Source organism: Salvia splendens, chromosome 10 (genome assembly GCF_004379255.2).
Source record: "Salvia splendens isolate huo1 chromosome 10, SspV2, whole genome shotgun sequence".
Taxonomy (NCBI): Eukaryota; Viridiplantae; Streptophyta; class Magnoliopsida; order Lamiales; family Lamiaceae; genus Salvia; species Salvia splendens.
In genome coordinates, this window is record NC_056041.1 from 3,271,848 (window position 1) to 3,298,223 (window position 26,376).

The 26,376-nt window shown below is 36.5% G+C and overlaps 3 protein-coding genes across 3 annotated transcripts; 1 reads left to right on the forward strand and 2 right to left on the reverse strand.

Annotated features, from left to right (window-relative positions):
* Positions 1-213: 213 nt before the first annotated feature.
* LOC121751122 (histidine kinase 5-like) lies at positions 214-8,187 on the reverse strand. Its single transcript, XM_042145836.1, has 13 exons — positions 8,079-8,187; positions 4,246-5,093; positions 3,854-3,910; positions 3,468-3,695; positions 3,272-3,365; positions 2,976-3,182; positions 2,741-2,871; positions 2,565-2,614; positions 1,929-2,281; positions 1,731-1,834; positions 768-1,499; positions 503-664; positions 214-389 (listed from the first exon to the last, which is right to left on the reverse strand). Exons 2-13 carry the CDS (start codon positions 4,960-4,962, stop codon positions 264-266), a joined length of 2,961 nt encoding a protein of 986 aa, XP_042001770.1. The 5' UTR covers positions 4,963-5,093; positions 8,079-8,187; the 3' UTR covers positions 214-263.
* Positions 8,188-10,686: 2,499 nt separating this feature from the next.
* Positions 10,687-19,974, reverse strand: LOC121751787 (peroxiredoxin-2E-1, chloroplastic-like). The gene is made up of 2 exons (XM_042146580.1): positions 19,971-19,974; positions 10,687-11,383 (listed from the first exon to the last, which is right to left on the reverse strand). The coding sequence occupies exons 1-2, from the start codon at positions 19,972-19,974 to the stop codon at positions 10,992-10,994; spliced, it is 396 nt and encodes a 131-aa protein (XP_042002514.1). The 3' UTR covers positions 10,687-10,991.
* Positions 19,975-21,249: 1,275 nt separating this feature from the next.
* On the forward strand, positions 21,250-26,314 carry LOC121753150 (ubiquitin carboxyl-terminal hydrolase 18-like). The gene is made up of 11 exons (XM_042148345.1): positions 21,250-21,689; positions 22,551-22,719; positions 22,809-22,897; positions 22,983-23,068; positions 23,194-23,356; positions 23,452-23,575; positions 23,698-23,855; positions 24,324-24,408; positions 24,590-24,802; positions 24,911-24,972; positions 25,060-26,314. Exons 1-11 carry the CDS (start codon positions 21,409-21,411, stop codon positions 25,958-25,960), a joined length of 2,331 nt encoding a protein of 776 aa, XP_042004279.1. The 5' UTR covers positions 21,250-21,408; the 3' UTR covers positions 25,961-26,314.
* The last annotated feature ends 62 nt before the right edge of the window (positions 26,315-26,376 follow it).

Below are 26,376 nucleotides of genomic sequence, written 5' to 3' on the forward strand. Positions count from 1 at the left end.
GATATTGAAAGCTGCATCTTAATTCTTAAGTCCTATTCATATAGAGTGCTATCTCATGTTCATGCATCAATATTGGATTGTGGTACTGGATTCACTTCATACTCATGTATCATATTCATATTCATATTCATATTCATTTCATACTAGGAAAAACATGGTGATCTATATAGAATGAAACGCAGATGCTATACATTGATGTCAAAACTTCCCTAACTCATTTCCTTTCTATACAAGACGCTTGCCATTTACAACTACTACTATTACTACTGTGGCACATATTGCTGCAAACATTGTTTTAAGTTCTGGAAATTCACTGGCTTTGATACAAAGGAATCCATGCCATTAGCATAACAATCTTCAGCACTCTCTGATAATGCATTTGCTGTCATCTGCACAAAATCAATACATTTTATCATTGGAAAATAGATCAGTATCAAATATCTCAGGTGACGCCGCTTGCTTTCATAGGAAGAAAAGGACTTAAATAACATCAAGTGCTTACTGCAATAATCGGTGTCCTTTTTCTTGGCAGCAAATTTGGTGAAGAATGTTGAGCTGCCAACTCGATTCCTGCCTTCACTGCATCGTCCCAACTACCTGTTTCCTCAAAGGATCGTATCAATCTTGTAGCTTGAAGTCCATCCATCACCGGCATGCATACATCCTGCCAACAATAATAGATCAAATGCAAAAGGACCAAAAATCAGTTGGTATTCTTAGCCATTTCCTATCAACATTTAGACTTATCGATCAAGTTCTAAGCATACCATTAGAATGAAATCGTAAACGTTGCATTGAACCGCACGCACAGCTTCTGCTCCGTTATTAACAACATCTATGTCGTGGCCCAACTGCTTCATCATTGACTTGGTGACAATCACGTTGATCTTGTTATCTTCCACAAGAAGAATCTTCGGTTTCACCTCAGCTTTTGCAGCTTCATTGCCCTTTCTGGAAGCGCACTCAGAACTTCTGTCTGTTTGAGCCTGAGTTCGACATCTTTCTTGGGAAACACTAGGGTCGGAAATTTCACTCGAGCAGTGTGTCTGTTCATTATTTTCAGCTGAATCTAAGTTAGACGAACACAAGTTCTGGCTCGGTGAAACTTCAACTACGGATGATGTATCCATGGCAGCTGAATGCACATCTTCCTCTGAACTGATCTCTTTATATGTGATGCTGCTAGAGGGTGATGAAGAATCCTCCAACAAACCATTGAAACTCTGTGAGGGATCAAAGCCATAGGTGATTGGTAAGAGCTTTTGGATCCTTCCGGAACTTTGAGAAGAAAGTAACCCCAAAGTGCGCGGTTGAAACTGAAACACTCCTGCATGTAAATCTTCATCATCTGAGAGCTCTTGGCTATCCATATCCGAAAGCTCATCAGGATCGTCTGAACTTTCAGAGATCGATGAAACTTTATAGGGTAGTATAAACGTGAAAGTAGACCCTTTGTTTTCTATGCTTGATACAGTAAGTTGACCACCCATGAGCTCAACCTGTTCACAAAACAAAAATGTGTAAAAACGCAGAGGTCGCCCACAAAGCATACTTTTGACTGCATATGAATCCCATTTCGAAATGAACTAAGAAGTAGCAGAAAAGTAGATGAAAGAAGTTGAAAATTAGATCCATTTAGGAAGTATGTTTATCTAGTTATTCTGTCTGGGGAAGATCAACTTCTCAAGAAGGAGAAGCTTGAACCACATTTCAAAGGGATGATAATTTACCAGTTGTTTACAGATTGCAAGTCCTAATCCTGTCCCACCATACTTTCTAGCAGTATCTGCACCTGCTTGTGTGTATTTCTTGAACAGAGTGGGAATTGCGTGTTCTGTCATATAGATCAACGAAGGTGATTATCGTATTCAGTTTCACAAATGAGATTTGAAAATGAAAGCAAAAAATCAATGAATTTGAGCATATACCTGGTATTCCAATCCCCGTGTCATAAACATCACAGCAAATCCACACTACTGATTCTTCCATATTAGAATGGCTGGCTTCATCTTCTTCCATTGGAATCCCGTCTCTATCTTGATCGTCTAGCGTGTTTTTAAGTTCATTGTTATCATCAATTCCTTCTCCCTCGCAGCATCCATGACTGCCTCTCTGGTCACCTGTGCTTCGACTCACAGATGAGTCTTTTCTTGTGTTTGGTGACTCAGTGGAGTGATCTGCAGAAGCTTTCCAAGACTTTTGTTTGCTTAAATTGCGTGGCTCTGGCACTACATAAAGCTTTATCCCAACCTTGCCCTTGTGAGTAAACTTGATGGCATTGCTGTTAAACAATGAAACACGGATATCTTCATAAATAAATCACAGTATCTATACTAGATCAATAATCAATAGTACAAGTATAGCATGCATAAACTCTAAACTGAAAATCATCCTTTTGCATTTACTGGTACTCAAGAGAATATGTAACCTGAGGTCGCCTAGTCAGTAAGTCCATAATAGGTGAGAAAACAAAGCTTTAGATATAGCTAAAACTTATTCTAAATATAAGATTCTATCGACGCTGTTATAGTATAAACTGATGATAGATGAAGATCTGTAAGCACCTGACTAGGTTTGTTAGAATTTGGCGAATCCTTAGCACATCTCCGATCACCTGAAAAATTATGCAGTTTCGGTTAATATAATCCAGTCTACAAGTTAAGCTGCTAGTCTCTTGAATATCTTGATAACCTCAATATAACAAGCCACATTTCGCATATCATGATATCAGCTCGTTTACCTCCACAGGAACATCATCTGCAATATTTCCTTCTAAGGTCAGTAATTTCTGTAGCGATGCAGCTGCCGTCTGTAGCACATGTTTTACTACCTCTCTTGGTCTGAATTTTGCAGCTTCCAGTTTCATAACTCCTGGAAGATATAAGTGGTCAGATTTGTAAGTTCAGTTCCATATATGTTAATTAGACAATCAAACACTAAAAATGAACTTGAGGAGAAAAGATGAAAATTCCCACCTGACTCAACCTTGGAAAAATCAAGGATATCATTGATTATTCGGAGAACCAAATCACCCGAAGATATCATCACGTTCACCTGCTGTCGCTGCTCTTTGTCGAGCTTAGTGTTGGAAAGAATCTCAGCCATGCTTACGACTCCGGATAGAGGAGATCTTATCTCGTGAGACATGGTAGCCAACATTTCTTTCGCACGCATTGATTCCTCTGCGAGAATGTCATAAAGAGAAAATTAGCTACCACTTTATCAATGGCCAATTCTTGACATTACAACATTATGGTAAAATCAAGACAACCTGTGATATGGATCGTCTTGGTGAGCTCCGTCTCCTTAGCTTTTTGTACAGCCATCTCTTCTCTAATCTTTGCCATCTTTTCTCTTTTCCGCACCTGCAATACATCAAGGAACATAAATCAGTAGAACAAAATGTTTTGTGATTATAGATAACTAAACAAGTTCTGTGAGGGAAGGGGGTTAAGAATGGAATTGACCTGATCAGTCACTTCCATTCCCATATAATTTACACCGATCGTCTCTCCAGCCTTGCTGAAAACGGGTTCGACGTAGATTAAGAAGGTTTTTGATCCAAACAGCTCTGTTTCAAATGTGATTTCTCTCTTTGCAGGTAATCCTTTCTCCAGGACTTCTTGTTTGAAGTCTTGAGATTCCTTTACACCAGAACCAGTGAAGATCTCAACATCTGTTTTGCCTATGATATCCTGTAAAATTAGTTAGTCTGAGGAATCATTCTAGCAGTTGATTCAGGAAATTACACAGCATCATATGAAAATTTTAGAGCAAAGGATGTATTTGAAGTTATACACTTCGTATAGTTAAAACAGTCAGTTCAAGTGACTGTACGACATTGCTAATTTACCTCCTCGCGCAAACTTGGGAAATGGTTAAAAATGAACCGGTAGCGCAGTTCTTTATCCTGAAAATTGTGGAGCACTTGGTCAGTTGCCATTGTAAAATTAGAAGTTATTGGTGCTTAGCAATGAAGAAGCAAATATGAAGATAAAGATAATCTGACAACTATAAATAAACTATCTTAGAAATCTCTTCAAGGACTACTAATATTCTGCCCCTTCTTGCCATCTCGCCATTGTTTTAGTACATTAGTTTTCAAGCAGCGAGACAAGCACTTTCGGGGAATATGATCATAAAGATCAAGCTATATATGACCAACTAATGAATGATTGCAAGCTACAGAACCACAATGATGATATTCATCCCATATAGATGCAGAAGAATCGAACAACAGTATACCTGATGGCCTATGACAACTGGAGCATTCTGCAAGACAAAATGCAAGAAATTATCTGCTCTATTCAAAACCTGTGACAGTTCCTCCACAGGGGTAGACTGCTTTTCCAATTTCTCAATACTCTCCTGCAATTTCCCTATCAACACTTGCTCTCGTCTAAGACTAGCCTCTAGGAGTTTCTCCAGGTTCATGGCCTGTTGCTTCCAGTAAACCACGCTGTCATATTCAGCATCTACGCTTATTTTCTCATCTTGGAAGACAGAATCACGCTTCCTCCTCGGAGCATCTTGATACAAGTACTTGAGATTCTCATCAAGAATGGAGATGGGACGCTTGTTGCCACCATATCCATCTCTTTCAAACCGATGTTCCTCCAATATCTCTAACTTCTTGAGCTCAACTTCTCGCTGCTGCTTGCTGAGGGTATCAAGCTCCTCCCTAAGGAGGCGCACAGCGTTCTCCTGCTTGTATTCCCAATTCCTCACCAAGTTAGCCAGCTGCCAGTTCCCCTTGTCGGTGAAGTTGGCAAGCTCAATGAGACGCTTGAAATCAACTATGTCAGGCTCCCTCTTGATGGTGACCTCCTCCAGCATGTCTTTATCTACTCCTGGCCTCTCGACATTGAACTGCCTCCCGGCTTCATTCATGTCCTCCGGCCACATAGAAGAGAGGACAATGTCCATCTCCTCTGACTCAATGGTCTCAATCACACAACCCATGATTTCTTCTACAACTCAAGATTGCAAAATTTCCAAACCAAGCTAGGCAAAGGCATCAGTGCCTAAGTTAGGCCACTCCTGTTATCGTAGTTTTGTGATGGATCGGAGTGAAGTCTGTGTTGATTAAGATTCTGCAATTTAGAATCAAATACAACTATAAACTGAAAAGGGAACATAGAGAGGCATGGTAATAACAAGCAGTTTAAGAGGTGTAAAGAGCTAAAGTTGCAGTATATTCTACTAATGAACAACTAATTCAATACGTTGTAAATAAAACTTTACAAAGAAATTTGCAATATTGAATTGCACTGAACAAAAGTTTAAGCTACAAGCTCCTGGAAACACATTGTTAAGGACCTAAATCCCTAACGATCCGATAAAACGGACAATAACGAGATAAAGATAATCCGGCGCCCGTGAGGGTCGGCGGAGATAAAGATCTGGGCGGCTGTGCGCGGGTTCCAACCCGTCGGGCAACGGCTACAGATCAGATATACGTTCCGGCTGTGCGCGGAGACCTTCCGTCGGGCAGCAGGTAGCGTAGGGAATTATGGATTCAAAGTATAACTCGAGGCATTTGGCCAAAATAATATATTCATTGATGGATGATTAAATATGATAACAGTCTATCCTATTTATAATGCTACTGACTTAATGAACAAGAAAACAAAGATATAGAAAAAGATATGCTAAATCCCTATAATATCTAAACTAAATAATAATAATAAGGATTCGTATCAACTCCCCCACGGTTAAAATCCACCTTGTCCTCAAGGTGGGAACCACGAAGTAAAAAGGAGAGTTGAAAGCAGAAGCTTCGGCGAGGCAACTCCTCCTGGATCAAACACACACCGAACAGATGAACGTTTCCCTTCTTCACTTCCATAAAAAATCAACAAAGGAGACCTAACTTTGTCGGAAAAATTCCTTGCCAAATCGAAAAGCTTGTCCACGCCTTCCAGAATGCCCAAGCATGGCATGTCATTACTAGGAGAGATCAACCTTGCATCTTTGTCGAACGATGTTGATCGATGATTCATACTTGGAACATCACCGACATTCAAATCCACATTGACACAAGCAATTACGGGCAAATCGGTATAAGCACCATCTCCTTTCTTGCCCCAACAATTTCCAACAACATTTGTGGATGACACTTGAACAACATTGAGTGAGACGATTATCTTCTCCACTTCACCAATAGAACCATCCTCCTCTTTATCTTCTAGCAATGTCTCCTCCTTTTCACCAATCTTCTCATCATATACCCCAACGAGCACTTGCGGTGGCTCATTGTCGTTCTTGACAATCCCTTTGTTCTTGAGGAACTCTCCAGGGGACTCGTTGTTTGGAACATCAAGAGGAGCGCCATCATTGTGAACATCGGTAATGTCATTGGGAACATCATCACCGAATACTATCGTGGGAGTATTATCAATTTTCTCTTCGGCTAAATTCTCATCTTGAATGTTCTCCTCAAATTCATCCCCATCATCCGCATAACAGAGAATGCGTTGTTTACACACATGTCTCATCACCCATTTCTCGGGACAGTGCCAGCAGAGACCCAACCTGGACCGTTCTGACTTCTCCGCCTGCGAGACCCGTATTAGCGGCAGGCGTGGCTGCTCCGGAGTTTGACTGGTCACACGTGCGGGCTGACTGTACAGGTCCCGCGTTGGCTTTTCGGTGGAGTAGCGGGGCTGGTGGGAGGCGGGCTGGACTCGCGCTATCACCTCCTCCCGAGGGCGAGGTCGGTCCCAGCACGTGTCCGAGCGTCGGGGCCGGTCAAAGGGCAGGTAGTCGCGGTCCTGCTGTTGCGCCGGTGGACAGCGGCGATTGGTTCGATGTCTGGGCGGATCCCAGCAACTAGGTGGACGCGGCGGTGGCTGATCATAATCCGAGTATCCCTGCGATGCCCGGTGAGGCGGTGGTTCCCAACAAGAGGGCTGCCGCGTCGGTGGAGGGTAATAGGGATCGAAATCCTGGAGTTGGTATCTCGGTCGTGGGCGACGATCAGGTGGATCCAAGTGGTGTGAGACGTAGAGTGATTCTGGATCAGACCACGATGGCGAATGGAGTACTTCCACCCGGCTGCTCGGAGGGTCCCAACAGGTTACACGGCGAGGTTGGGTCGGCTGGTAGGGACGGAATGACTGTGTGGCCTGAGGGACGTCGTATTGACGACGATGATAGCCGACGTAGTCGTATGACATGTCGACGGACTGAAGCGTGGCTGTGGTGGATGATCGTCTGACTTCGACGCGGCACGCGGGAATCCTTCCCGTCGGGCGTTGCAGAAGTAGAGTTGTCCGGTGGCTAGAGCTCGGCGGACAGGCGGGACTCGCCAACCAAAGCAGTTGCTGTGCGCGGAATGTTTTCCGTCGGGCAGCGGTGTAGCTTCGGTTCGAGATGGTGGGAGGGTGAGATCACGATGAAAGCACCAGTTGTTAAGGACCTAAATCCCTAACGATCCGATAAAACGGACAATAACGAGATAAAGATAATCCGGCGCCCGTGAGGGTCGGCGGAGATAAAGATCTGGGCGGCTGTGCGCGGGTTCCAACCCGTCGGGCAACGGCTACAGATCAGATATACGTTCCGGCTGTGCGCGGAGACCTTCCGTCGGGCAGCAGGTAGCGTAGGGAATTATGGATTCAAAGTATAACTCGAGGCATTTGGCCAAAATAATATATTCATTGATGGATGATTAAATATGATAACAGTCTATCCTATTTATAATGCTACTGACTTAATGAACAAGAAAACAAAGATATAGAAAAAGATATGCTAAATCCCTATAATATCTAAACTAAATAATAATAATAAGGATTCGTATCACACATACACACATAGGCAGTGTACTTTTGTTTGATTTTGCTGGTTGTTGTTGTTCATCATAATTCAGCAGAGAAAAAAAACAGGCATTAATGAATTCGATACGTAACAGAATATTTTTGTAGACCAGAATTGCACACTTTCAAAATTTATAGCTATTCAATTCCATTAAAATCACGGTATTTTATCAAACAAAATACCATTGACTGAAGTCGACGATAATGGTGAAGAACATGCAATTACAATCAAAATTACGATAAAAATTGAATAGAGCTGACCTTTATGAAGAATTGACTACTTGAAGAATATCTGACGGCTACTTTCTGAGCTTGAAGATTAATAACAAGATGCTAAGTCTGTTCGCAGCCTTGAAACTTTTCACTGTAGATCTGAAAGAATCTTAACTAAGTCAGAGGGGGAAAATGATTAATATAAGCCAAAGTTTTGCGCGCATAGAAAATGCAGAGAGAGAGAGAAACTGGTGAGAGGAGTGCATGTGCTGAAGCAAATAAACAAAAGAAAAGGGGAAAAAAGAAAAACTAGAAACAAAGCATGATTATATACATTAAATGTGTGTGTGGAAAAGGAAACCAAGAAGAAGCCATGTGATGATCATCGGTTTTACAGAAAAATGGTTGATTGGGTTTTCTCTTATTATTATAACAGCGGCTATTAGTAATTTATTTATGCGTAAAAACTACTTACTGTTTGTTTGTTTATTTGTTTGTTAATGTGGGAGGTTTATCCACTCTTTATTTTAATCCCAGTTTCACAATGCTCCGGCATTTCTGGATGTTGGCTGAGAGATGGAGTAAGAGAGGTTTTTTAAATGGAGTAACCCCGACATTCGAGGTGAAGTTTTATTGACGGCCAATTGTTAGAGCTAATCCGCGTTTACTAACTCATTTCATTCGCATTTATTTATAAAACTAATACTACTATTTATACTTCCTCCGTCCACAAAAAATAGATCACATTTGTCATTTTTTATTGTCCATAAAAAATAGAGCACATTTAAAAAATGGAAGTTTTCAACATTTTTTCTTACTTTTTTTTCCTTCTTTCTTATCTCTTTTCCTTCTCTCTTACTAATAATATGAACCCCACATTCTACACTACTCTCTTACTTTTTTTCTTATCTCTTACTTTACCAATTCTACATTAAAGTCCGTGTCATTCACTATGTATCCTATTTTTTATGGACGAATGGAGTATATAAAAAAATAAGATTAAACTAAGGACATTTTAAAGTTTTTAAGTGTGACTATGGAGTATGATCTACCTTAATCTGCAAACTGTTTCGACTTCAAAAATACATTTAATTTAAAATTGAAACCAATTGTGATTTGTGTACGTAACATTAAAACATAATTAGATGGGTGCTTGTCATAATTATTCAGAGTGACTCTAGTATTTTTCAAAGTTAGTTATTATCATGAAAATAAAATAGTATGCTGCCACGTGGACGGTTTTATTGGTTACTGGGCAATGCAAGTTGTTACTAAAATGAATTAGTTCATGCATATACATCTGCTAATTGTAATTAATTAATCATATTTATTAATGAACGAATTAAAAATTAAAAGTCGGCCACTTGGTTGGGGAATCGACCTGTATATATAGGGGAGTCTGTATATATAGGGGATAATTGTAATTAATTAATCATATTTATTATTGAACGAATTAAAAATTAAAAGTCGGCCACTTGGTCGGGGAATCGACCTGTATATATAGGGGAGTTCCTATATACAGGGGAGTGATAATTACTAACTCATCATTTAATTACTAACTACAACTAATTTAAGATTATAGAATTTTAGAAATCTTGTGTTCTGCAATTTGTCATGTGTAATTTCGTTTTTCATTTTTTTATATTAAAAATATAATAGCAACTATTAAATTTAGGGTTTAGAAACACAATGTCAATACAGTGTATGAAATACATCAATACAAAGAAATGACAATGTCAATACAATTTCATATTGACATTGTACAAGCATATTATGTATCATGTATTGATATAAAGCTATTAACGAAATTTATAAATATTTATGAAAATTTTATCAAATTTTGGCATCGAAACATATGCATGTTGGATCTCGTTGGAATCCTTATAAAATTATCTTTAATTTGATATATGTTATGCGAAAAAATAATTTAAATCGAGATAGTTATATGCATTTAAAGTTTTGGAATATTTTTCAAAAGTTAGTTATAACTAATTTGTCGTAAAGTGACCTTAATACCCTTATTGATTTTTTTGTTGATCGTATTGATATTTCGGGGCTGATGATCTAGGTCCTTGATTTGAATATTTAAGGGCTATTATTTACTTGTAGTTAGCAATTAAGTATTGAGTTAGCAATATAACACTTCTATATATATATAGGGTCTTGCTAGGTTGAGATTTTTGGGCCTAATTGAGAACTAAGATGCATTTTCAGCCACTCATTCACAATTTTCGCGCGATGTCAACTACTGAGACATTATGTCAACTAGGGGGCATAATTGTCATTTTCGCGCGATGTCACTACGGAGACATTATGTCAACTACGATGTCAACAACAAACGTTATTTATGTCAACAGCAACATTTTACAAATAATTAATGTCAATAACAAATATTTTCATATCAACAACATAGATTATTTATGTCAACAACAACGTTTTACATATAATATATGTAGATATATGTAGTTGACATGAATTATATATGTAATTGACATGGATTGTACAACTAGTTGACATGAATTATATATGTAGTTGGCATTATATGTGTAGTTGACATGAATTGTATATATAGTTGGCATGGATTGTACACATAATTAACATTATATGTATGTAGTTGATATTAATTGTATATGTAGTTGATATTATATATGTTTAGTTGACATGAATGGTAATTTAATGATTTCTTGAATTGTAGTTGACACCATCTGTCTCCATTGATCCTTTCTTTCCCTCCTCGTTCGCCTTTCTTCTCCTTCTCGTGCGCGTGCTACCAAAGACTTTGGCCAATTTCATCCAATGTTCATAGCAATGATCAACACAAGATTGCATTGCAATTTGCACCCCATTTCATCATCCAATTGGTGAAATGAAATACATCAAATTCAAGAACCCTAAAACTGACATTGCTCACTGCACCATCTCCAAAAGCAATCCATAACTGAACGTGAAATTTATTAAAATTTATAACTCAGAAAAACGTAAGCTGAATTCTCTAAGCGCCTTGAGCAAATCCTCAACGCTGCTCACAATAAACACGCCGCCATCCTCCAAATTGAGGACCTTCACAACGCCATCCTCCACAAACATAGCGTAGCGGCGCGACCTCACGCCGAGCCCAATCGGCTTGTCGCTCAAATCGAGCTCACAGCCAATCGCCCTCGTGAAATCGCCGTTGCCGTCGCTGAGCAGCAGCACCTCCTCCCCGATCCCCAGATCTGCCTTCATCACGAAGGCGTCGTTCACGGAGACGCAGGCGATGGTGTTCACGCCCTTCGTCTTGAACTCCGCCGCCTTCTCGCCGATGCCGTCCAGATAGTTGACAGTAGGCTTACAATTAAATTCATAGTCCGGAACTCAACAGGCTTACAATTTATACCGATTGATGACATAAAAATCCCTAACGATGCCTCAGCAGAAAATCACAGTAGAAGATGTTACTGCTACAGAGACGGTGGATTGCGCGGCTGGAAAGCGGAAGGAGCGGCGGAAGGCTGCGAAGAAGGAAACAAGAGAAAAGAATTGGCGGAGATCGCGCGCCAAGAGGAGGAGGTTCACCTCAATGATCGCGAGCAACAGCGGCGGATTCAAGCCGAGAGGAGCAGAAGAGATTGCGAGTTGAAGGGAAAGGAGAGATTAAAACATGAAATTACTATTATGTCCTTTCATAATTAATTAATGTAAAAAAAAATTTCATGTGTCAAATTTTGAACCACATATTTAATAAAAAATGAGTGGCGGATAATGCATCTTACTTCTCAATTAAGTTAAAAAAATCTCAATTGATGCAAGCCTATATATATATATATATATATATATATAGGGGAGCGTTATTCTCCTTTTCACATCTTAGATCCTTTTTCCTTATTAATATTACGCATTAGATCTAAGGCATCAACGGATCAGATTGATTCTATAAAACTGGTTCCGTGTTGCATTATAGAAGGTGGTTGTATGCATTACAGGGTTATTATTGACATTTGACGGAAAAGTAACTGCCACATTTTGGTATCTGCGAATAATGCACCACATGGTCACGAGTAATGCATATAATTGACTATATAATGCACAATATGTGAATTGCAATGCATACGAATAAGATGTACCATGTTATGATGTTTGGACACACGTTTCTTGTTTCCCCTAAGGGTTTAATAAGCATAGGGGCTAGGGTATAGTACGTAGACACGTATGTAATCTTCACATGGTAACGAGTAATGGATATAATTGACTATATAATGCACAATTTGTGAACTGCAATGCATACGAACAAGATGTGTTGTGTTATGATGTTAGACACACGTTTCTTGTTTTCCCCTAAGGGTTTAATAAACTTAGGGGCTAGGGTATAGTACGTACACATTAATAACAAATTATAAAACGATACGAATAATTCATCAAATTGTCACGAGTAATGGATGTTATTAACTATATAATGCACAATATGTGAACTGCAATGCATACGAATAAGATGTACCATGTTATGATGTTTGACACACGTTTCTTGTTTCCCCTAAGGGTTTAATAAGCTTAGGGGCTAGGGTATAGTACGTAGACATTACTAACAAATTGTTGTTATTGGAATATACGTATGTGCATTATTTGGTTTAGGTAGTGCATTATGTAGCTGTTAATTGTCATTATCTCAGTATATTATGCATTATTAGAGGTATTGTGTATATGGGTTAATCAACGGATTGAAGATTACATACGTGCATTTAGTAATGTCTACGTACTATACCCTAGCCCCTAAGCTTATTAAACCCTTAGGGGAAACAAGAAACGTGTATCAAACATCATAACATGGTACATCTTATTCGTATGCACTGCAGTTCACATATTGTGCATTATATAGTTAATAACATCCATTACTCGTGACAATTTGGTGAATTATTCGTATCGTTTTATAATTTGTTATTAATGCGTGCGTACTATACCCTAGCCCCTAAGCTTATTAAACCCTTAGGGGAAACAAGAAACGTGTATCAAACATCATAACATGGTACATCTTATTCGTATGCACTGCAGTTCACATATTGTGCATTATATAGTTAATAACATCCATTACTCGTGACAATTTGGTGAATTATTCGTATCGTTTTATAATTTGTTATTAATGCGTGCGTACTATACCCTAGCCCCTAAGCTTATTAAACCCTTAGGGGAAACAAGAAACGTGTGTCAAACATCATAACACAGCACATCTTGTTCGTATGCATTGCAGTTCACAAATTGTGCATTATATAGTCAATTATATCCATTACTCGTTACCATGTGAAGATTACATACATGTCTACGTACTATACCCTAGCCCCTAAGCTTATTAAACCCTTAGGGGAAACAAGAAACGTGTGTCAAACATCATAACACAGCACATCTTGTTCGTATGCATTGCAGTTCACATATTGTGCATTATATAGGCAATTATATGCATTACTCGTGACCATGTGGTGCATTATTCGTAGCGGTTTCCAGCCATTATTAGATTTCTATTGTACCCTCATAATGCACAAAATAGGACAAATAATGCAACACGGGATTAATTACCCAATGTTGATCTTGACCGTCCATTTCTCTAATCTAATGGCTGATATTAAGAATGAAAAAGGAGAAAATATAGGAAAAGGAAATGAATACATCCCTATATATATATATATATATAATACCCAAAAATGTCTGTTTATTTAACTGCGTTTTATCATTAGTGATAATCTGAACCACAGCAAGTAGCAGTGTCATTTTATTATTCTAAATCATTTGCATTTTCTGTTTCCAACGATGTGTATTTTTCTAATAAAAATCTTAGCATTATTTTAACGTGCAGGGTTACGTTTTGAAAGATTAAATGTGGATGGATAATGGAATATGTGTCTGCATATGGATTTCCATTATTATTAAGAAGCTATTTGAACATTTATTAATAGTACTATTAAATAAAATATATATATCAATAGGAGTATAATAGAAAAAGGTATTCAAAGAAATTTTATTTTATTTCCCAAAATTTAGTACTACTAGTATTTGTCAACACACTAAATAAATACAAATTGATCAAATTTAAAAGGTGCAGTAAATTGGTTAATTAACTAACTTAATTTTACGTGTCCGTCCCTCAAGAATATGCACTATTTACTTTTTAGTCCGTCCAACAAGAATATGCACTTTCTAATTTTGGAAAGTTTTTTCTCTCTAATGAGGTGGGACTAATTATCCACTAAATTTACCTTTTCTCTCTATCTCTCTCTTACTTCACCAATTTTACATTTAAACTCGTGCTGACCCCAAAGTGCATATTCTTTGGGGACGGATGGAGTATGCGAATTACATATGGGACGCTTTAATTTATTTCGAAAAATCAATCATATAGCATGATAGACTCGTACTTATAGAAATATTAGGTCAACCCTAAAAGAACAATTCATATATTTATCTATATGGGTCGGAATAAAATTTGGAAAAAGAATATTAGAATTAGAATCTATCAATCATAATGTGAATACGAAGTAATGAATAATATGGCTCATAATAGAAGATAAAGTGTGGATTGCATTATTGGAAAATAAAATAGTAGTACTATAGTATTAGTAAGCGGAGTAAATTAAATAAAAAAGATAAGAAAGTGGCTAAGATGTTCTGGTGTCCCATGATTGGTTTACTACATGTAAACTAAATTTAGATTTTGTTAGAAAAATAGACAAAGTGACAGAAACAACAGAAAGGCATGCTGTCCCATGTTATTTTTGTTGGGCACTAAATTCTGAAATATAAAAGCACTGATATTGATGGCTATTTAATTCGTAACCATGAAACAACGTAAAGGCAGCTCACACGAATTTTTTTAATAGATATATATATATATATATATAAATTAATAGTTTTAATTAATATCAAATGTTATTTAATTGCTCTATTTTAATCATTTATCAATTAATTATATTGATAATTTTCATTTTCATTTTATAAAATTAAAATTCTTAAAAATAATTTTTAAAATCTTATATAGAGTCGTAATAATAGTTTTATTGTTTTCATTTCATGCTACTCGCTTTTGGTTCCTAAATCATGAATTATGTATTCAGTCTAAAGAAATTTCCTTTTGAAAAACAGTTCCATACTAAATGGTGAAAAGTGAAAATCCGTGAGAAAAATATCAATATGTAAAGGGAAAAAAAGTAGTCATTGAAAAATATGAGTTACAGTGGAGTTTTTATTTATTGCTATTGTCTTGTAAAAAATATTAATTAAATTAGCAGGGAATATACTCCAATATATGTCTTCGTGTCTTATAATCAATTAATGTAATAATCTTTCTAATAAATGTACGTAGCTTAGACTGAAAATTGATTGTTCTTTTTCACATTTAAATAATTAGCTATAACTTGAAGGATGATTTCACAAGTCAATTATCGACCGTGACTCCGTGAGTAAGAAACCATCACCGTCATCTTTATTTGTAATAGTAATAAAAATGATATTTAAACTCGATAACAGTTAATCTACTCTAATTTTCTCGATAATAATGATTACTGGGGTAAGAAAATGAATGTACGCAAGGACTGAAATTGTCATAATTAAATTCAGTTTGAGCTCTAATGGTGTATTAATAATTAATGAATTAAATCACATTGTTAGAATAATAAGTATATGTATATTAGTATATATCTCCCTTCAAATAACATGCCACCTTCACCTTGTTGGAAACTCGAGAGGCGTAAGACTGTCATATAATAATTATATAATAATTGACTTTTATATAAATATAAAATATATATAAAAATCACTGAAAGGAATATATGTTTTAAATGACGGAGCCTTTACTCGTCACTGATAATAAAATAGTAAACCAGTAGTGGCAGTGGTGTAGTAATTTAATTATGTAGAGCTAAATCTGTATGAAATTATGTATTAATGTATAACCGTATTAGTACATTTTTTTAAAATATAAATTTCTGGCCCAATCATTAGACCAAACGATGAATGAAATAGGTCGAAATGGACATCTACGTAGTAAAGTAAATGTTTAATTAGTAATTTAATAGTGCAATGCCAACTATTCTTTATACATCTATATATTCATCATATCTCCTATATTTCTTTACGAGGTTTAGACCTTTTTCCCCAATTAAGCAATTATTTTTTTCATGTGACATTTAGTAGCCCTTCCCTCAAATAGTCAAATAGGTGGTAGTGGTAGTGGTACTGGATTAAAAAGTCAAATCGTGTATCAGTTCTAATTAATTTTATTTTCTAAAATTTGTTGGCGGTATAGGATTGATATTGGTAAATTGAATTCGAAAAATGAAAATAAATAGTTTGAACGCGAACACGCATAATACGCGAATAATATCCAAATATGTAATTATAATATTTATGGGTTGAGTATTCATAAATACTCCCTCCGTCCCAAATAGTTTGTCCCATTTTTTCATTTCGGTCCGTCCCACATAGTTTGTCCCATTTCACTTTTTACCATTTTTGGTAGTGAATCTCATATTTCACTAACTCATTCCTACTCACTTTTATTATAAAACTAATACTCCCTCCGTCCCACCTCAAGTGATTAACTTTCCATTTTGGGTTGTCTCGTCTCAAACGATTGATTTCCCTTTTTAGCTAAAAACAAAACTTCAACCATCTCTTACTTTATTCTTTCTCTCTTACTGTATTCTCTCTTTCTTATTTTATTCTCTCTTTATCTCTCTTACTTTTTTATCTCTCATACTTTACTCTCTCCACTTTAACTCAATACATATCATTTTCTTAATTCTCATGCCGAAAAGAAATCCATCACATGAGACGGGACGGAGGGAGTATATAAAAGCAAGATTCACATTCCACTAATTTTTTCAACTTATTTTTCATTATATTTCTTAAAACTCGTGCTCAGTCAAAGTAAGACAAACCATCTGAGAATGAGGGAGTAATATGAAGAAAGATTCAAATAAACTCTCAAAGAAAAAAGGCACTATGGCTAGTCTGTCAGTAGAAAACTTATTAGAGAAATGAAAATAGTATAATTAAATTTCACACATGTCAACTTGAGCAGCACCATTAGCGCCCAGCTGTCTAATTATGCAGACTAATTAAAATTTAATTAACTAAATGATCAATCCTAAGTGCTTGACATTTGAGATTAGTTGTTTAAATAAAAAAACAACCAATTTGACTTTAATTAATTTCATCTATAAGCCTCAAAAGGAGAGCAGCTAATCTAATTAAGTTGATGACTTTTCAGGTCATAAAAACATTTGATCTCTAAACATGCAAATCACTCATCATTAAGTCCATCACTCGAACTATTCCAAATGTATTATTAGATTCCTTTTCTTTCTGATTTCTATCTTGAAACATTAATGTTTGCCACTCTTTTTCAAATATATGTCAAACCCGTGAATTTATTTCTCATCATACTATTTAGCTGTAACACGAATTTGACCAAATGCCTATCATGTTAGTTTTAATTAAGTGCATCAGCGACGCGGAGTCGTTCCCCGGGACAAGATGGCCGAGACCCACATTGTGGAGAAGCGGTGGGACGAGAGAGCTCACGCATTATGGAAAAGTCGCGAACTACTTTGGGTGTGTCATTTTTATTTTAAGGTGATGAATGAGTCGTAAAAAATAAGTAAATTTTTATTTTTAAAGAACGAAAAAAATTCTAAAGTCAAAAGTTGGGAGAGGGATACATCAAGAATGGTGATAATACAAATAATACTAAAATCAATATAACAACTTCACTCAACAATGCATGATATACAAATACATCGATATATTTGTTGAGTAAACATGACAAACAATACAAGCTCATCAAGTTACACAAAGTACTACTATGCAGTAATCAAAAGTAAAAATTATGCATTTTGTTTATTTTAGCAAATTACATGTAGTCGCATATCAAGTTAATCGTGATCATATTATAAATAGTTGAAAATGTGTATATATATAGACACATGAATAGTGAACAAATTGGATGAATACGTGATAAGATTGTGGATATCAATGGATGAGGAGATGCAAGAAAAAAAAATGTTATATGGTTCAATTTGAGAACGTGTGTTGCTGATGGCCTAAATATATAATTGATTTATCCAAATTAGCCCAAAAATAAACCCCTTAAATTAAGTGATTGGTTGAAAGAAAAGGGCAATTTGCAATTTATAAAATAATCCCATTTTGATTTAATTGGGCCCTAAACACAAACCTTGAAACCCGGAAGTAACCTTATTTTATGATGCTCACATTTGTCTTTTTGCTTAACCTTTTTGGGCCAAGACATATTATTTTGTAGGAAAATGGTTCGGTTTATTATCCGTTTTAATCAACTTTTAATGTTTGACGTATTCTATACATTATTTCTCTTATTTTAATAATATAAATCATGCCTGAATAGGAGAAGAATGGATTATGGGTGCGTTGTTTCGGCCATCAAAAGTGTATATATACACCTTGTAAGAGCATCCGCAGCTGCGGGTACCCCGGTGGACGTCGGACCAGCGTGTTGGACGTTCGCGCGGGACGTCCGTCATTAGGCGAGCGACCGCCGGACGCAGACGTCGCTTGGGGACACTGGAGTTCCGCAGATTTCCGACGACGTCCGTCGTGACGTCCGCCATTGCGGGTTCCCGACGGACGTCTCGATTTTTAATTTAAAAAAAAAACTATATATACGGCTAGTTGAACTTCAGTGAAGAGCTATGGACGCGGATGGGTCGTCGTTGATATTTATAATGTAATTTGTTTAGTATTTTTTTTGTTGAAATGTAATTTTTTTATTTTTTTTATTTAATAAAATTATCATTGCACTTTCTCCGTCTGTATTAGTGTCAAAATTTTAATTCCGTAAATTATTTAATTTGTTGAATTTGTGGATTTTTATTATTGTGGAGGTCTGTCGGGATGTCCGCCATTGTGCAATGTGATGTTCTTATGACGTGGCAGTGCAGTGAGAGGTCCTTATGACATGACAGAAGGTGTTTTTGGGAAGTTCGTCGAGATGTCCGCCGGGACATCCATCCCACTATGGATGCTCTAATGTGTAGGTGGTGTTTTCATAAACAACGTCCTTAATTGATTAATCACGACTACACGAGTATATTTTTAACCGTTCTTCCAAACAATAGATTGACGTAAAATACAATTTGGAAATTCATTTGTCCTTTCTTGTCCTTTTATTTATGAATTTGGAGTGTTCCAAATTAAAGTGTTGATTATTGTATTTATGTCTAATTAATACTGGATTTTATTAACAGCTATCCATAAATAAACACATCAAGGTAGATTATTAGTGGACATCACTCCGGAATTTCTTATGAGGCCCCACCAAACGCTAATCCTATTTGGATTTGCTATCTAATCAATCAGTTGGTTATTTAAGAACCATAGAGCTTAAAAAGTTGTTTAACAGTAATCCCCACTTAACCTTAATCACAAAAAAGAAAATTATTTTACCCAGGTATGTTGCAATGTTGGATGATAATTTAAGTGGATTCTTGTTTATTATACTGGTCCCTCCTTCCCAATAAATATGAAACATTTGATTTCCCGCACGAGATTTTATACAACGTTGTTTTGTGTGTTAAGAAATAGAGAGTAAAGTAAGAGACAAGTAGAGATGATGTTATTTTCATTTTAGGAAACGTTTCGTTTTTAATGGAAAATCCAAAAAAGGAAAGCAATTCATTTTTTAATGGGACATAAGGTATACCATATTTTATGGGCCGATCTCTTGTGCTTGCACAGACAGAAACTTTCTTCTTATTTTATCATGACATGAGAAATCTAATATTGCAACTTCGCATCTCGCTAGCGTGACAGTCTAAACCTAGAAAAATGACACATGTCGACTTTATATCGATATATTTTTTGATAGAATTAAAATTGCCACTTCATCACAAACTAGCCCAAATGAGATCCATTCTTATTTATTACTTACATTTACATTACCCATGATTGTTTAGGTTTTTTAGTTAAGCATGTTTGTTTGTAGATTGTAAGCACATTTTTGCCCATTCATGAACTCTTACAAATGTATCAGACTATCAGTGCATATAGATCTAACTTATTGGGCCATCCAAATCGTTAAATCTAATTTTAGATATAATTTGGGCTTCATTCCGGAACGGCCCGTTAACAGGCAACCATTTGACTTGATCAATTTTATTAAATATTTTTCTTTTGTTTTTATTTTATACTCCCTCCGTTTCTCCTTGGTTAAGTCATTTTTTCATTTTAAAAAGTTCCCTCATAGTTGAATTATTTCCCGAGAGAGGATCCCCTGCTGTGCACAAATCACAGCAGGGCCTGCTGCCTCTCATAAAAAAAAATTAATATTAAAATTTATTTTTTTTAATACAAAAATAAAAATAAAAAATGACATTGTATGGGGTAGCAGGGCACTGCTGTGATTTGTGCACGGCAGGGGATCCTCTCCCTTATTTCCCTATGCAGTAACTTTTTTCTCTTTCTTACTTTCTTCTCTTTTACTTTATTATCCCTACTTTATTCACTTTCTACTTTATTCTCTCTACTTTTTTCCCTCTCTTACTTTTTTTATCTATTTATTTAATACATTCAATATTCATTTCTTAAACTCTGTACTGAAAAATTTTGCCTCAACTATGAAGAAACGGAGAGAGTACCAATTTTTTTTTATATTTTGTTTAGCTTAGTAAATGAGTTGTCACTTCTGATTCAGACTAAATATTAGTATTATTTGACATGATTAAATATTAATTACAGTGGCTTGGCGTTAATTACCTCATTAAAAATAAATATCGCACACATGAGATGCTCAAACTCCAATTAAATCACTAATGTGCCTCCTCCATGGTTACACCATGAGAATGGTAGTACATTTCATGATGATGAAGGCACTCCATAAATGATTATGTAATCATTGTATCAATATACCGGTATCACATAATCACACGGTAAGGATTTTATAATTAGATAAAGAATATTACTTCTTCAATGAAACATATTCGGACACATTAAATAATCATAAAAATATCAATTAAAAAGATCAAGAAAATATAAACTACTAGTTAAATTCTTGTTGTGTGCATATTCAATTCAATAAAAGAGGAAAAGATTGGGGAAAGGTTTTTAAGTCAACCACATATTGAAGAGACCTCACTAGCAAGAAACCAAAAATCTAATAGTAATTATTAACTAATTTTACTCCTACTAATTATGGTTTTGTTAATAATCCATAATTAAAACCCTAGATTTTATTACCATAGAATAGAACAGAAGCATAGAAATATTTTGTTAACCCGATTGAATCTCTCCCCTTCCCCCAAGAGAAGCCCTAAATCCCAGCAATTTAATTGATGATTTCCACAATCATATCACAACACCGTGAGGAAATTGCAGATTGTAAATGCATGTCACGGCGGATCTTAACTGGTTCCTGCAATTCATAGTGTTGGCGTCAGTTGGGATTTTCGGCCTGCTGTATTTGGTGCGGAACACGGCCTCCAAATACTTCGTGGTGGACTCCAATTTCGATTCCTCCTCCGCCGATTACTCGTCCTTGGATCGCCAGAAGAGAGACAGTATGGCGGAGGCCGCCGGTGGCGCTGCCGAGGGTTTTGATTCATGCGTCGTGTGCGGCCTTCTCACCAAGAAACAGTGCGCCGGCTGCAAGATGGTTAAATACTGGTAATTACGTGTTAATTGTTCATATAATTGCTTTGTTTGGTGTTTAACGATGAATTGCTGTGTATGTGCGTGTGGGTTTTGTGCTGGGAAGCTTGGGGTTTATCTGGAAAATAGTGATTATAATCTATAATTACGGCTTGCTTTATGCAATTTGTATCATGGTGAAAACGGGTGAGGTATGGTCGTTGTGAATATTGCGAAGCTGAGCTTTGTCTGTATATGAAATAATCCAAAAGTTGTTCTTTTTTGAGTGGAATAGCGTGATTAGACTAGGATGCAATCATTTAACGCATAATGCATGTATGTGATCTGGAAAACTACTAAACTTTTGTGAATTTTGCTCAATGCACTGTAGTTCTACTGGTTCTTGAGCTTTGCTGGTAAAAGGAATCAAATTGTTTTGCTATTATGCTTCTCAGTTATGGAGAGCGAAGAAGAGGCTCTATCTATATGTATTCTGTAGAGCCCTAGAGAAAGATGAAATATTGCACAGCATCATACTGGTTGCTATTCCGTTGATTGGCCACCTGATATGCTCTAATGTCGAAATTGGTTTTTGCATGCGGCTGTTATCTGATGCAGTGGGATTTATGTTAGTGCTTATTAGCATGGTTTGTCATCATCAGTTACCAAATTATTTCATAGTTTGTGGAAATAGACATCTGCGACTATTTTATTTCAAATTTTACCTTTTCATTACTGCTTTAGATTTTCTTTTATGATATTAGAAGTTTCTGTTTTCATGAACTGGATTCTCAGTGTAATCTTCTAAATATGGTCTTATATACGATGATGCATCAATAACTTTTATTACTGATCCTGCTATTTTGCTAACATGTATTGCGCCTGTCAAAACTCCAGTTCTGAAGCTTGTCAAAAATCTCACTGGACTGAGCACAAGACAAGATGCAAAGAAATGAAGTCACTTTACAAAGCTAACTCTATGATGCCAAAATCCACTCTGAGAGGAAGGAAAACTTCAGTAGCACCTTCGGGAGGAAGCTCAAAGATTTACAAACCTTCAAACAAAGTATTTGATCACCTCTTTTTCTGATTGCTACCTTACATATTAGGATTTACCTCCTCCAATATGAATTTCTTATATCATTCTTTTTTCAGATACTTTTCCCATATGAGGAATTTCTAAAATTTTTCACTTGGGACAAACCAGGCTATCCTCCTTGTGGACTTATAAACTGTGGAAACAGGTATTGTAGTATTTTGTTCTACATCTTACTTTTATATTTAAAATATCAAATACCAATACTTGTCGTCACACTTGCTTTTATGCAGTTGCTTTGCTAATGTGGTTCTTCAGTGTCTTGCATACACCCGACCCCTTGTTGCCTATTTGTTGGAGAAAGGCCACCGCAGAGAATGTAATTACCTCGATCTAATCTATATATTTATCGTATTCTATGTGAACACAGTAACGCATTATTCCATTTTTTTCTTTTATTGGTGGATTATCCTTACCTTTCCTTTCAACATCTGTGTTATACAGGTCAAAGGGATGATTGGTGTTTTCTTTGTGAATTTCAATTGCACATGGAAAGGGCCAGTCGAAGTGTTAATCCATTTTCTCCAATGAACATTCTTTCAAGATTGCCTAACATAGGTGGTAATCTTGGATATGGGAAACAGGAGGATGCACATGAGTTTATGAGGTCTTTATAACTTGTCCCACATGTAGTTGCCACCCCCCCCTCCAAAAAAAGTTCTCTCTTTAATTTCGGTTAAGTAACATGCAGTTGCTTTTCAGGTTTGCCATTGACATGATGCAGTCTGTATGCCTTGATGAGTTTGGTGGAGAAAAGGTTGTTCATCCTAGCTATCAAGAGACAACCCTTATTCAACATATATTTGGGGGTCGTCTTCGATCACAGGTGTCATGCATAATGATGCTCGAGCTTTTATTTAGTTTGCTGTGTTTTCTTTTCCGTTCTTGATGTTTACCTCTAATGCTAAAGATCCCGCATCACGCTTGCTTAATCTGGTCCACTTTCAGGTTATATGCGCGGAGTGTAATAATGTTTCAAACCAATTTGAAAATATGATGGATTTAACTGTTGAAATTCATGGGGATGCTGGATCTATGGAAGAGTGTTTGGATCAATTTACTGCCAAAGAATGGCTTCATGGGGATAATATGTATAAATGCGATGGGTAAGTGCTTTATTTTCAAGTTCACATTTTTATAGCAAAACTTATTCTCAACAGTCACTATAATGAATTTAAATTTCACTTTGGAGCAATCTAAATTGGCACATTGATCAATAATTTCTGTTTATACCATCTTGTGCTTTCAATTTTTCATCTGCCAATGTAAGGATATGTGTATTTTATTTTGGCTCTATCATCATCATTGTGACTGCTTTTATCCAATCTTTTTGGGTTCTTGCTGCACTTGTGAACTTATTTTACTTTCTTTATAGTTGGCTATTTGCCTATTTCTTTCATTTTATTCAGTTGACTCACATTTTAGTATTTTACTTGATGCTTGTGTCAAATCATATAATTTAGAGAAGTATTTGACTATTTGTCGATACCACGTTACTATAAAACATGAAAGTGCTATGATCTATGCAATAGATATTGCAACTTTTGAACAATGTGGATGAGTTGTCCTTGCAGTTGTAATGCATATGTCATGGCATGGAAACGCCTTACTGTCCAGCGAGCACCAAACATTCTTACAATTGCCTTGAAAAGATTCCAGGTCTGGTCATTGTATCTACCATGCTAAATATCTTTTCCCTAATATCTATGATTCTGTAGAAATAGATGAAGCTTAAGCTTTAATATTCACATTTTATCTTTAGCCATAAAAGTAAAAATGTGAGAAATGGTATCAGTACTCTGTCTGAGCTCTACTCCTCGTTTGTTCCTTTTTTGTGCAGAGTGGTAGATTTGGGAAGCTTAACAAGAGGGTGACTTTCCCAGAGACTCTGGATCTTAGCCCATACATGAGTGAGTTAGAAGACGGAAATGATGTGTACAAGCTGTATGCTGTTATTGTTCATGTGGACATGCTGAATGCATCTTTTTTTGGCCATTACATCTGTTATATTAAGGATTTCCGTGGAAAGTGGTACAGAATTGATGATAGCAAGGTAACAGATGCTGATTATTCTGCTAGACTACATCCTTGTTCCTTTGATGTAAGTATTTCATTTTAGATCATTGGATTTTTGAACTTGCATATCGTTCTTCTTCTTTAGGTTGCTAGTGTTGATTTGGATGAGGTGCTTTCACAGGGAGCTTATATGCTCTTGTACAGCAGGTAATTCTATCGTTTATGGGGTTATCAAGATTAACAAATACTCTTTAAAATTTTGGGGTTATCAAGATGCCTGCCTGGTTTTGACAGGATACATGCTCGACCATCATGCTTGCTTCCCACTGAATTATTGACAAAAGAAGAAAGTGAGAAAGTGAAAATAAATGAAGTGAACTCTTCCATGAAACAACATACTGAGTCCTCAACTGATGCAGTATGCACTGACAGTCCTCTTGATTTAGAGCAACCATCTACTAATAGTGAGGAAGAATTGTCGTTAACTACAGCCGTGAAAGATGCAAAAGGAGATACAAAAATGGCATCTCCTGACTTAAGTTTGCCTATTGTCATCGATGCTGAACTTCACAACAAAGACGGATTGCCAACCACCCAAATAGAAGTTCCTTCCACTAGAAATCATGATGACGAGCCAGATCAAATTAGCACTTCATTGATTGATGCTTCGCCTACAGAATCAGACACCAAGAGTTACGAGGCATCCTCATCTACTTCTGATGTTCAAGCAACTTGTGGGAATGAAATCAATAGTGATTTAGGCTCATCCACAAAGTTGACTGAAGCGTCCACTGCAGCTGGGAACTGTAAAGATGATGTAGACAGCAGAACTTGTAGTGTCCCAGCAATGGATACCACCAGTAAGGTCCCAGATAAAGAGAACCCTGCTAGTTCAACATCTAATGATGGAAATATTGAGCCTGATAACGGCTCATCGTCCTCTGGTGATAATAAAAAGTCTATGAAGAAAGCAGATGGCGGAAGCTCCACAGAAAAGTGTAAGCCACTCTTCCGGCCTGGTTTTTTTGGAAAACCGCCACTAAAGAAGCTGAATAATCATACAAAAGAAGCTGCGCATGAAAATGGTGGCTGGTTGAAAGAAAAGATTCACATTACACATGAGAATGGAGATGTTTCTACAGAACCTGATATGCGTAAGAGCCTTGTAAATGGGGATTCCGCGAGTGGAATATGATCAGATAGAAACTTCAGACGTCTCGAGAAGATTCACTAACGAGTGGTGCTCAAATTTGTCGAATCAAATTGCAGAAGATTGGAGTTATTTATGCAGGTGGATTCAATAGAGTCGATGTGTTGAGAAGATTCAAACCTCAAAGTCTTAGAAATAACGTTGATTATGTGCTGGTAAGAGCGAAATTCTTTTCCCTTTTCTTTGCTGTTTATAGCATTCGATTATCCCATCCCCACAACTGGATGCGCTGGGAATATATATCCTTGGTTTCAATATTTACAGGAATCTTGGATACTCTTCTTGTCTCTCCTTCAATCTACTTCTCTGACTTAAATCTAAATTATTTTTTTTATCATATTGCTACCTTTGACTGGAAATCTGAGCATTTATGTTTAAAGATGGAATATACCAATGGCAAT

Bases quoted from the DNA above. Each gene is read 5' to 3' on its own strand.
- LOC121751122 (XM_042145836.1), bottom strand. From the start codon at position 4,962: ATGGGTTGTGTGATTGAGACCATTGAGTCAGAGGAGATGGACATTGTC. The intron at 2,872-2,975 runs GTGGGAATTTTC...TATATCTTCCAG, and splicing joins TTTTTCCAAGGTTGAGTCAG to GAGTTATGAAACTGGAAGCT. The intron at 1,835-1,928 runs GTATATGCTCAA...TCTATATGACAG, and splicing joins CACGGGGATTGGAATACCAG to AACACGCAATTCCCACTCTG.
- LOC121753150 (XM_042148345.1), top strand. From the start codon at position 21,409: ATGCATGTCACGGCGGATCTTAACTGGTTCCTGCAATTCATAGTGTTG. The intron at 23,576-23,697 runs GTGTCATGCATA...GTCCACTTTCAG, and splicing joins GGGGTCGTCTTCGATCACAG to GTTATATGCGCGGAGTGTAA. The intron at 24,973-25,059 runs GTAATTCTATCG...TGGTTTTGACAG, and splicing joins TATATGCTCTTGTACAGCAG to GATACATGCTCGACCATCAT.